The following is a 12,953-nucleotide window of genomic DNA, read 5'->3' as shown; positions in this document are numbered from 1 at the left end:
CTGTAGATCACTTTCTGTGGCTTCCCAAGCTACAGTGTGCATGTGAATTCTGAGGGTGTTTTACCTGCAAGACATTAAATTCTGTCATTAAAATTGCCTAGTTAAAAGTCATATGTTTTTGTGTACCTGCACCACTTCAACTTCTAGTGTCGTGTGTTGGTTAGGAACCTAATACCTGTATCGACAAGAGGAAAAAAAAGATTCCTTTAAATTCTACCTAATATAAATGCAAATTACTTTCAAGAACATTGGTACTTGTGGCTTGCCATCTAGTACAACTCATGAATTGTATGATTGAGGATATCTACAGGCTATGGGAGTCTACAGGTGGGATATTGGTAGTTCTTTGCAATTGAAAATATTTCAGCACCTTCTTTGATAACACTTCTTGTAAGTGGTTGAAGTGGAATAGAAAGCTTTGGTCCCTGGGGAGAAAGGACCCACTAAAGCATAATGGGAGCAGGGAAAATATCTTCCACCGTTCAGCCCAAGATGATTGTTTGCTATACTTGTTATAAAAATGGGAGATAAGTTTTCTGTGGTGTTCTGACTTGATGAGAAGTTTCCAAGTCTTACTTATTGGCACAATGAGTACTGTACACACCAGTGTGGGGTGCAGAGTATATGTCCTGTTATAAAATGTTTCTATTTACTAGCAGTTTTTTGGCTAAGGAACTGAGGAAGGAACTATTGTTGATATTTATAATTTAATTAATACTGCTTTAGGGAATCAGAGAATTACAAGGGTAGGGAATGCTTTTTTTTATGTCATTGTGTAAGATAGACATCTTACATGGAATCAGTTTTTAAAAATGTTTTCTAACAATTGTAGATAGAAGATGTTAATGTATATAATGTTTATGATCTCTTTATAATTTCTGAAATGAGAGACTTCATTGATTCAAAAGGAAATGCATGTAAAGTAATGCTACTATCTTCTTCTTAATAGGGATGATGATGTCGCAGTTTAATATTTCTCAGAATTCCATGCGAGGTAGTCCTGCATCTTCCAGTTATCAACAAACCACTATCTCACATAGCCCTTCCAGGTAATACTTTCTTTTAAATGGGGTGGGAGGAGCAATGAACTGCAATTCCTTCCTACAGTGATACTCAGTTCTTGTTGCAAGTATGTGAATAGATGATGATTAGTGCCAAGACATTTTGCATTTGTTTGACAGCAGGATGAGTTTCTTTCTTCAGCTGGCAAAGAAACATCTTTTTGTTAGTGAGTTAATCTATTTGTATTCTGACTAGTCATGATTCCCCGCTCAGCCTCCTTTCCATAATTTTGGCAAACTTTCTTTCCTGCTTAAGGAATCCCCCTGAGAGAAGAGGTTATGTGTTCTGTCATGTATAACTACCAATGTGACAGAAGGGTGGAAAGAAGCCTTATAAAAGCATGGGGTACTGCTGTAACAGTTATACAAAAGGCTGCTCAGAGGAGGATAGGCGCAGTAGTTAGGCTAGTCTTCCAGCAGCTTCCTCATCAACTTTCTGGTTCTTTTTCAAACTTTAAGTGTTGGTAAGTAGCATAATCTAGGCCTATGTTAATATAATAAAGTACTCTGGACTAGAGGAAAGAGTTCTGCATGTAGTTTCAACCCAGTTACTGCACTTCAACAGATTTAATCTCCAGTGATTAAATACCGTTATTAAAATAAACTTATTTCACTTCAAGTTAGTGTAATTGTTTTGACAAATGACATACTCTGTGTCTGCACAAAAAAAAAAATACACTTTTACTTTTTTATCTAAAAGTGATATTGAAGGATTTTTTAATTACGAATAAAATGTGCTAAGTCTTCTCAAAATCCTTGCAAAATCCTTATGTTATATACTTAGCTATTTCTTTCTATGGAAGTTTACCTTCATAGAGTTGCTATCTAGAAATGAGGATTGTGGAGGCATGTATTGTACTTTCTGAAGTATTTATTGGTTTATTTTTATTTTGAAAACCTCATACAAGAATGAAAGTTGTAATGTACATGTATTATTGTCACAAGCCTATTTTATTTATATGGCTTCCTATCTTTAGGATGAGTCTTAAGATAAAGCCAGTGAAAGGATGTAAGTTGTATTCAGTGGACTTTAAGTCAGGTCCTACCTAACTGCTTATCACATTCCTATATCTTGGCAGTATAGTTCTGTTACGTGTAGTTCTTTGAAATCTTACCAGAAAAATAATTTAGAGCAGATGGCTCCTTGTTAATCCTAGCAAGCTAGATGTTATATGATAATTAAACCTTAGCCATCACTTTCATTCAGACTTCTATGACTAACTTTTGGAAATTGCATATCTTGTTTTAGTAAATATGCAGATATTTTTTAAATAAATATTTATGTCATTGTTTCCTTTCCCTAGGTGGAGGTCTTATGAATGCTTTTTATTCTGTTGTTTACTTTTACTAATGCAGTACCCAAGCTAGGGTTCTTAAATAATAATTGAAATTGGAAAGGTATCGATAACTTAAAATACTACTTTTGAAGGAGTTTCTTGATTGTGTTGTAATCTTGTCTTTTACAGAAGTTATAATGTTCCAAAGGTATAATATTCCAAAAGAAATAATAAAATTGTCTCAATTTATTTTTCCAACTCATAAAAACTTTACAAAACTTTATTTTTAGCCGGTTTGTGCCACCTCAGACAAGCTCTGGTAACAGATTTTTGGCACAACAGAACAGTCCAGTGCCTAGTCCATATGCTCCTCAAAGTCCTGCAGGCTACATGCCATTTTCACATCCTCCAAGTTATACACCGCATCCTCAGATGCAGCAAGGTAAGTCTATAATATTTGTTTTATTCTCCTATCTCATGTCAGCTTTACCTTCATGTGCATGTTTCACAGCTCTAATTTCTTTGAAGGAGTCACATGATTAATGAAAATCTTTGAGTTGACAGGGAATTTTTTGGGGTATATTTCAGCTTTGCTTTTCAGACTGTACAGAGTGGATTAAAAAAAAGGAAAAAATATGGGAAGCAGAAATACTGAAATACATGTTCACGTTACATTACTCCTCCCCATGTACACTTATTTTGCATAGTTGTCATGTATACATGACAACAGAAAAATCAAAATAAACAAAAAACTCTTATTTGTTAGCTATGACAATCATCTGTCTCTACTAGCAAAAACCTAATTTTAGCCAGTGTAACATATTTTTGCTGCCAGCCTATTTAGCCTTACTAAACCTTTGTAGCATAGACAAGACTAAGTTGGCTACAATTATGCTCAAGGTATGAAATAACTGGCAAAGATGACCTTCAGAATGAATTAATTTCTTTGTTCTTCCCTTTTCTAAAAATCAGTCTTAAATAATATGAACACTAATAAGCATCTAGGCATTTTATTTTATTTTTTGGTAAGTAAAATTCTTGTTGGATTTTTTTAAACCATCTGTTCTTAGTTTACCAAGTGCTTAGAATTTATATAGCTGTTCTGTATGTAATGTCATGTATCTCATGAATATTTTGGAAGTTACTACATGTAGTGAATAGAAATTATATAGAGGATGTAATGTATAAGAATATGATACTGACTGTAATTACGACAGATGTAGAGAGAAATTTGGCTAATCTGTACATGGAATATAGGTTTCAAATCCTCTTCAAAATTCAAATCTTAGATATCTAATTTTATCCAAGGTATTTGTGGCAAAAGAATTCAGTCAAGAAAGTTGGATTCTTGTTCAAATTCCAGATCTCTTGCATCCAACTCATTAATATCCACTTTTTGTTTTCTGTGTAATTTTTTAGAGTTAGTGACTGTGTGAATATATCAGTATAGTTATTTATATTTTTTTGTATTTCAACTTCAGTATCCACTCCCATTGTCACTGGGATGAGGAATCTCCACGAAAATAAAGTTTCAAGTCAGTTGTCTGGAAATTCAGCTAATCATCATGCTGATAATTCTACACATGGCTCAAATGAAGACTACCTACAGATGGTGCACAGACTAAGTAGTGATGTATGTTATCTAGATCAGTTTATTATGATAAAGAAAATATTTGCTATGATAAAGCAAGTATGTGTTTAGCTGCCTTAGAAGTCAGATATTGTACTATGTTGTTGTTGAATAAAACCACTGAAAATATATTTAAGCTTCAGATGTGTACACTCAATTGTGCAGATTTAATGTATGAGTTATAATTTTTTATAGATGTCTTCTTGGGAACATATTATAACATTGATTCTGATGAAATTATGATTTTTTTTCATATATTGTTTCATTTTAAAGAAATGATGGAGTGTCTCTGTAATTATTGTAGCAATACACTGATGTAAACAATACTAGATTTTAAATAGATGTATATTTAACTTGTCTTTCAGAAGATTCCCATAACTGTCAATTAAACTTGACATATTTGAATAACCTATTGGGTAATATAGCAGTGTTATCAAAACTTCCTTTTGATACTTTCTTGCTGGTATATTATGTGCTTTAATGGCCTGGTTTTCCATAGTGACTTCAGTTCATGTGGGAGAAATTCTTGCTGAAATCTTGAATCTAAAGGAAAAAAAAAACTAGTAACTTTCTTCTACAGTGTTTTAAACTTCTTAATTTTCTTCTTAATGAGCATTTCATCCTATGGATCAAGCATGTTGGGATTCTTCTTTGCAAGTTTGGCACACAGTCTCTCAACAACTTGTAAGGGGAGAGCACTTAAGTTTCATTTTTATTCCTTTGACTTTAACTCTTTGAAAAAAAACTTCATCAAAACCTGGTGGAAAGTAGGCCTTTTTTCTATGTATGTGTTTTATTTAGCTTGCAAAAAATGTGGGCATCTCTTGCCTTCCTAAATTAGCTTGTGGAAGCAAAAAAAAGGGTTGTATTCAACAAGCATACTATTAACATCGGGTTTCCCAAATCCCTTACCAGGATTAATAATTTGTAATGACGGAATCTATCATAATACACAGTCATCAGATGTGTTTTTCAGTCTCTGCTTCAGCAATGCAAATTCTTTAAAATAAGAATCTGTTCTTGGCATTAAGTGTGCGTATATCCCACAACTATGTTAAAGGTAGACTTCCAAGAGAATGTTGGTTTTGTTAAGAAAAGATTTTTTAAAAAAAATTAATATTAGGATAATTTATTTCACAATGTTTAAAGAGGAAGTATTTAAAAACATTTACCCCTAATTTTGTAATCCAATTCAACCGCATCCTAGTTCATGAGAACTCAGAAATGAAACTCATTCAAAACTGACAGACCATGAAAACAAAAAAAAACCCTGTCATTGTTCGGTTTAATTGGAGAAATACTAAAGGTAAAAAATGATTATGCCTTTAAAAGCTGATTTTAGTAGCTATCATGCAGAACACAGTTTGAAGAATTTGGATTCAATACAGTTTCGCATCTATGAATAATAAGCTTTCATCATAATGTTGCAGCCTTTTCGGAAGCAGTGTGACCTTTGGCACAGATTGATGAATGAGGATTATTAAATTATAAAACTTGAAAACTTTATTGTTTAGTCTTTTTCTTAGTTTTAGGATTTTGTTACTTTAAAAATTATGAATAGTTACAGGATATTGTGCATTTGCAATATATGATTTTACAAAATCCACAAGTATACCCTTGAAGGCTCACTGGGCATATACTCAAGGACCATTTATCAATAAATATTGAGAAACGTTATGTGGTGGTTTAGCCCTGGCTGGGTGCCAGATGCCCACCAAATTGTAATATCACTCCCCCTCCTAAACCAGACAGGGGAGAGAAAAGTATAACGAGAGGTTTGTGACTCAAGATAAGGACAGGGAAATCAGTCAGCAATTAGCATAATGGGCAAAACAGACTCAACTTGGGGAGAAAAAGGTTTGATTTATTAATGAACCTTCAGAACTGAATCTTAAAAACACCTCCCCCCACCCCTCCTTCTTCCCAGGACTCTCCTTCCTTCCCTCCCAGTGGTGCAGGGGATGGGGGTTGCGGTCAGTTCATTACAGGTGGACTTTGCTGCTGCTTCTTCTCAGGTAGAGGCCTCCTCACACTTCCCACTGCTACAGTGTGGGGTCCCTCCTATAGGAGACAGTCCTTCATGAACTTCTCCAGTGTGGGTCCTTCTTATGAGCTACAGTTCTTTACGAACTGCTCCAGCATGGGGCTTCTCACAGGGGCAGCTCTTCACACACTGCCCCAACGTGGGTCATCCACCGGGAGAACAGTCCTTCAGATACCAAATGCTCCAGCGTGAGTCCCTTACAGGATCACAAGTCCTGACAGCAAACTTACCCAGGTCCTGCCAGGAACTTGCTGCAGGGTGCTTCCCACGGCATCACAGCCTCCTGCAGGCATCCACCTGCTACGGCGTGAGGGGGGCTGTGGGTAGATCTCTGCTTCCCCATGGTCCTCCATGGACTGCAGTGGCACAGCCTGCCTCATCCTGGTCTTCACCACAGGTCACAGGGAGTCTTTCTTTTAGGACTTAAGCACCCTCCTCCCCCTCCTTCTCCACTGACCTCGGTGTCTGCAGAGATGTTTTCACATTCTCACTCCCTGTTTCTGCTGCAATTTAGTAACTGCTCAGAAACTTCTTCCCCTTCTCCAATACGTTATTCACAGAGGCATTACCTCAGTCACCAATTGTCCAGGCCTGGGTCAGCTGCGGGGTCCGTCTTAGAATTGATTTGCATTAGCCCTATCAGCTACAGGGCAAGCTTCTGTCAACTCTTTCTTTAAAGAAGCCAGCCCTGTAGCCCCCCTACTACAAAAAACCTGGCCCAGGCAAAACCACTACACATTCCTAGAATAAGTTCATGCTTACATTTCACCATTTGATGAAATTCTGAACTAGGAACCAGTAAATGAGCACTTGAAATTTGTCAGCTATGGTAGGAATAATGTGTGTACCTAAAAGGTCATCTATCTCGTTAGTCTATTTACTTGATTTAATAAAAGGGATGTTTGCCTGTGTCCTTGAGAATCATGGGTAGAGGACCTCTTCTGTCCTAATAAAACATATTTATTGAAGTTATTAAGCTACCTCTGCCAATATTTGAGGATTTTTGAGATTTATTGCGATTCAAAGATAAGTCACGTTTGAAATAAATCAACTTCATAATATCAATATATTAAATAGTTCGTACATCAGGAAATTAATTCATTTTGACTTGCAATAAAACACATGTAAATTTAAGGTATAGTTATTTTTATTGCATTGAATCAGAATATTATATTTCCTTGCATATGAATCATGTGCATGTTCTGGCTCTAGATTCTTAAGGCTGATTGTCCTCTGGAATGTTGCCTATATAGTAGTCTTAATAGTCTAAAGTACAAAGATTTGTATATAAATATTTTTCTGATATTTGTTGTATGCTTTTTCATCCAATCTATTTTATATGTACTAATTTCAGTCTTTGTCAAGTGTTCATGTTTGTAATATTATTTTTTGTCACTGTCACTTTAGGATAGCGCTCCTTCAATAAGGAATGCTGCATCTTTTCCTTTGAGGTCACCACAGTCAGTCTGCTCTCCTGCTGGAAGTGATGGAACTCTTAAAGGTAATCTAGCAGTCTTATATGTCAATGTATTTTTTTCCAATTTTAAAGAACAAAGAGTTTAAAGACGTATTTAGTTAGTACTCCCAACTTCTATATTCTAATAGTACTAAAGTGTGTGTCATTAAGTTTTGGATACACAATTATTTAGAACCTTGATCCAGAAGAAATTTCTGAAGGTCCAGAAATTGACTCATTGTACTTCAAAACAAAGCTCAAATTCATGGAGGACAGGAGAATTTTAAATTCCAATATGAGGATTAAATTCATGAGTGCAATATGGATACTCTAGTCTACTCCTTCTCCAGCTTCTGCCTTCAAGAACTTATTTACAGAATAATTACTCAGATGTGAAGTCTAATAATCCACATGTAGAAAATATGCATTCATTAAAGCCTCTCTTTCAAAAGACTTTTTCAGTAAAAAGTCTGGAATACTGTGTCCAAGTTGTACGAACAACAATTTGATATCCACTTAAATAATGTTCCTGGAGTCTCATGGATCACTTTGCCATGGATTTAAAAAGGCATAACACTTGAATGTTCCTGATGTTTCTCTCCCATGTGCTATGAAGTATTAGCTATCAGTCTTCATTTGTTCACTAATAGTTTTTTTTCCCAGCTTTCATGCGTATGGAACAATGCTTCTGGCAAAAGAGCGTGTAGGATGGGTAAAAGACTTTTTTTGAACGTATGGGAACCTTGACCTGCAAGAGATTTAAAGGAATATGGAGATACTATTTCAAGTGACCCTTTTGAAGTTTTTGTGCAAATGGAAAGCTAAAATTCTTTACAGTTCTTTAAAATACATAAATCCCAAGTTCTTGGTAACCTCAAGTTGTTTCTACCATGTGGATCACAACAAAGAATGTGACCAGTGGTGAGACTTCAGTGCAACAGTGCAACTTTGAAAGGCAAATGGTCTTTGCTCTGAAGAGGCTCAGAGAAAGTATCATGAATGTTTAAATAAGATATGAGTAGAATAGACAATTTCAGTTGGAAGGGACCTATAACAATAATCTAGTCCAACTGCCTGACCACTTCAGGGCTGTCCAAATGCCTCTGAAACACTGACAGGCCTGGGGCATCAACCACCTCTCTAGGAAGCATATTCCATTGTCTGACCACCCTCTTGGTAAAGAAACGCTTCCTACTGTCAAGTCTGAACCTCCTCTGACACAGCTGTGAGCCATTCCCACGTATCCTGTCACTGGATTACAGGGAGAAGAGATCAGCACCTCCCTCTCCACTTCTCCTCCTCAGGAGCAATGAGGTTGCCCCTCAGCCTCCAAACTAGACAACCCTGGAGTACTCATAGGACATGCTTTCCAGCCCTTTCACCAGCTATGTTGCCCTCCTCTGGACGTATTCAAGGATCTTCACATCCTTCTTAAATTGTGAGGCTCCAAACTGCACACAGTACTCCAGGTGAGGCTGCACCAATGCTGAATACAGCAGGATAATCACCTCTTTTGATGGGCTGGTTATACTGTTTGATGCAGCCCAGGATGCGGTTTGCCCTCTTGGCTGCCAGTGCACACTGCTGACTCCTATTGAACCTACTGTCAACCAGCACTCCCAGATTCCTTTCTGCAGGGCTGCTCTCCAGCCACTCCTCTCCCAGTATATACTTATGCCCAACATTACTTCATCCCAGGTGCAGAATCCGACTTTTGATCTTATTAAATGTCATGTCATTAATCGTCTGACTAATGCTCCAATCTATCTAGATCCTTCTGCATGGCCTCTCATCTCTCAAGAGAGTCAACAGTTTGACAGTCTCAGTTTTGGTATCATCAGCAAACTTGCTAATGGTGCGTTCAACTCCTGCCTCCAGATCATGGGGGTTGGACTAGATGATTTCTAAAGGTCCCTTCCAACCCCTACAATTCTGTGATTCTGTGAAAAATATTGAAGAGAACTGACCCTAGGATTGAATCCTGAGGATCACTGCTGGTGACCAGCCAGATGTAGCCACCTTATAAATTGGAATAAGGTTGGCTAGCTTCCATTCAGCAGACCCCCCCCCCCCAGACTCTCAATACCTTCAGTCATAATCACGTGGTCAAGAGGAGTCCTGCCATAACATCAGCTCCTTCAGTACTCTGGAAGGAATACCATCAGGTCCCGTGGACTTGTGAACATTCAACTGATACAACTGGTCCCTTAAAACTTCTATGTCCACCTATGGAAAGTCACTGTTTCTGCTGTTGTAGTCCTTTGACTCTGAAGACCAGAGATCCCAAGGTCTATCAGTATTATTAAAGACAGAGGCAAAAAAACCATTAAATGCCTTTGCTTTTTTTCATCTCTATTCTGTCAGCCTGACCTCAATGCCAGGGAAGGGGATGGTGCTCAGAATGATCTGTTCCATAATGAGGCACATAGAGGAGAACGAAGGGTTCAGGCCCAGTCAACATGGCTTTATAAAGGGCAGATCCTGCTTGACTAACCTGATATCCTTCTACAAGGTGACTTGCTTAGTGCATGAGGGAAAGGCTGTGGATGTTGTCTGCCTGGATTTCAGTAAAGCCTTTGACACAGTCTCCCACAACATCCTCCTGGAGAAACTGGCTGTCCATGGCTTAGATGGACCTACTCTGCATTGGATGGAAAACTGTCTGGATGGTCGAGTCGTGGGGAATGGAGTTAAATCCAGTTGGCGGTTGGTCACTAGAGACATTCCCCAGGGCTCAGTGTTGGGACCTGTTCTTTTTAATATCTTCATCGATGATCTAGATGAAGGGATTGAGTGGACCCCCAGTAAGTTTGCAGATGACATGAAGCTGGTTGGGAGTGCAGATAGGCTTGAGGCAGGAATGCTCTTCAGAGGGACCTGGACAGACTGGACTGATGGGCCAAGGCCAATTATGAGGTTCAACAAGGCTAAATGCCGGGTTTTGCACTTGGACCACAACAACCCCATGCAACGCCACAGGCGTGGGGATGAGTGGCTGGAGAGCTGTCCAGCAGAAAAGGACCTGGGGGTGTTAATTGACAGCTGGCTGAATATGAGCCAGCAGTGTGCCCAGGTGGCCAAGAAGGCCAATGGCATCTTGGCTTGTATCAGAAATAGTGTGGCCAGCAGGCCCAAGGAAGTAATTATGTCCCCATATTTGTCACTGGTGAAGCCACACCTTGAATACTGTCTTCATTGTTGGGCCCTTCTCTACAAGAAGGACATTGAGGTGCTAGAGCATGTCCAGAGATAGACAATGAAGCTGGTGAGCTTCTACTTGAGCTTTGGCCTTTTGTGTCTTCTCCCTGCATATATGAACCATGTATTTGTAATCTTTCTGCGAAGCGTGACCTTGCTTTCAGAGATCATACAATTTTTTTTTCTCCTGAGTTCCATGAGGAGTTCCCTGTTCAGCCAAGCTGGTCTTCTGCCCCACCTGCTTGATTTTCAAAACAATTGGATTACCTGCTCTTAAAAAGGTGATTCTTAAAGACTGACCAGCACTCATGAACTCCTAAGCCCTCAAAAGCAGATTCCAAGGAGACACTTCTAAGTAGGTCCCTGAACAGCTTAAAATTTGCTCTCTTGAAATTCAAGGTAGCAACTCTGCTGTCCTTTTTTCTCATTACACTGAAAATTTTAAACTCAGCCGTTTCATAATCACTGTGATCTAGACAGCCACCTACTATTACATCTCCCACGAATCCTTCTCTGTTCACAAACAGCAAGTTTAGTAGGACATCTTTCCTAGTTGGCTCCCTGAGTACTTGTAACAAGAAATTATCTCCCACAAACTTCAACAGTTAGCCAGACTTGCTTGTCACAGCAGTATAGTATTCCCAGTTATGTCTGGGAAGTTGAAATCTCCCATAAAGACAAGGGCTACTGATCCAGAGATTTCTCCTAATTGCCCATAGAATAACTCATCAGTGCTGTCATTCTGACTGGGTGATTGATAGTAGACACCCACTGTGACATTTACTTTCTTTTCCATTCCCCTAATCTTCACCTAGAGGCTCTCAACCACATCAACACTAACTGTAAGGGCTATGCAGTCAAACCTCTCCCTTGCATACAGTGCTGCTCCTCCATCATGCCTGCCCTGTTTGTCCGTTGCAGTGCTCCAATAGTGAGACTCCTTCCGCCAAGTCTCTCTAATACTAATGACATCATAGCTCAGGGAACAGACCAATGCTTCCAGTTTATCCTGTTTGTTTCTCATACTGCATATGTTAGTGGACAAGCATTTTGGATGTGCTCCTGAACCTTCTGTGTTCCCAGGAGCAGCGTGGATGTTCCTGGTAGCATTGCTGCCCTCAGGCAACATTCTAACCCTTGGTTAACCTTCACCTCTCCTATTGTTATCCCCTTCCCCCATGGATTCTAGTTTAAAGGCCTCTTGATCAGTTTTGCTAGCTTATAAGAAAGAACGTGTTTCCTTCATTGGGACAGGTGGGTCCTGTCAGACCCCAGCATACCTTCTGTTTCAGAGACTCTGCTGTGGTTTTAAACCCCAAAGTTTTGGTGGAGGCACCAGTCCTGGAACCAAATATTGATGCTTTGGTCTTGTCTGTTTCTTCCAAAGTCTCTGCCCGTTACTGGGAAGATTGAGGAAAATACTACTTTTGTACCTGAAATTTTTATCATTCTTTCCAGGGCCCTGAAATATTTTTCAATCGACCTTAGACTTTTTGTTGACATAACATTAGTGCTCCTATGAAAGAGCAGGAGTGGGTAATAGTCCAAAGGCTGTACTAAGCTCATCAGTCGTCTGGTGACAATCCTAATTCAGGCTCCAGGGAGGCAGCAAACTTCCCTGAAAATTGGGTTCAGTCTGCAAATGGGTGCTTCCATTCTTCTCAGGAGGTAGTAATCCACAACCATAACTCACTATTGTTTTTTTCTCAGTGCTGGTCTTAATGTCGGTCTTGTTGCATCAGACTGATCTGACCTTGGTGAGAGTACATAGGTTCCTCCTTTTCTGTCTTATCATGTGCTTCATGTACAGTACCCAGAGCCTCATACCTATCCTATAAAGATATCTTAGAGGGTAAGGACAGGTTTCTCTTACAGCTCTGTGCAAAGTATTGTGGCATAATTAGAAAGTGTACAGACAGAAAATGTAAGATTTAGATGTCAGTGATGTGTGCAATCTCCTGGACAGAAGCTTATTTATTTGCTACCCAAGTTATTGATGTACAATGAGCAAGTGAAGGTATTCCATGGTAAATAAGTGTTTTAAAACTTTAAATTTTTACGAAGGCTAAGTTACTGTCATTGCAATGCATGTTATAGTTGCTTGCATTATAAGGGATATGATAAGAAATCAGTCAAGAGTCACGGGGGAAAAAAAAGTGTTTATAAATTACTACAGTACTTGATAAAACCTCTTCTATACTTAGCGCCATCTACCATTAGGAAATCAGTAGGGAAAATAAATAGTACAGAGAACTGATCCCAGGATTATCATGGGTGATTAGGATGA

The 12,953-nt window shown here is 38.7% G+C and overlaps 1 protein-coding gene across 6 annotated transcripts in view; it reads left to right on the top strand.

Moving 5' to 3' along the window:
- Positions 1-12,953, top strand: part of LOC133628460 (nipped-B-like protein) — a 165,575-nt gene that overhangs the window by 61,143 nt on the left and 91,479 nt on the right. For 5 of the 6 annotated variants that reach the window (XM_062016629.1, XM_062016630.1, XM_062016634.1 and 2 more), the window contains 4 exons: positions 950-1,049; positions 2,629-2,780; positions 3,820-3,971; positions 7,420-7,513. In XM_062016629.1, coding sequence (XP_061872613.1) covers positions 950-1,049; positions 2,629-2,780; positions 3,820-3,971; positions 7,420-7,513 — 498 coding nt within the window. Of the gene's footprint in view, positions 1-949; positions 1,050-2,628; positions 2,781-3,819; positions 3,972-7,419; positions 7,514-12,953 lie in introns of those variants that run through there. The other variant, XM_062016633.1, reaches the window with a different exon arrangement.

This window comes from Colius striatus, chromosome W (genome assembly GCF_028858725.1).
Source record: "Colius striatus isolate bColStr4 chromosome W, bColStr4.1.hap1, whole genome shotgun sequence".
In the NCBI taxonomy this organism is placed as follows: Eukaryota; Metazoa; Chordata; class Aves; order Coliiformes; family Coliidae; genus Colius; species Colius striatus.
This window is presented reverse-complemented; position numbering and strand designations above follow the sequence as displayed.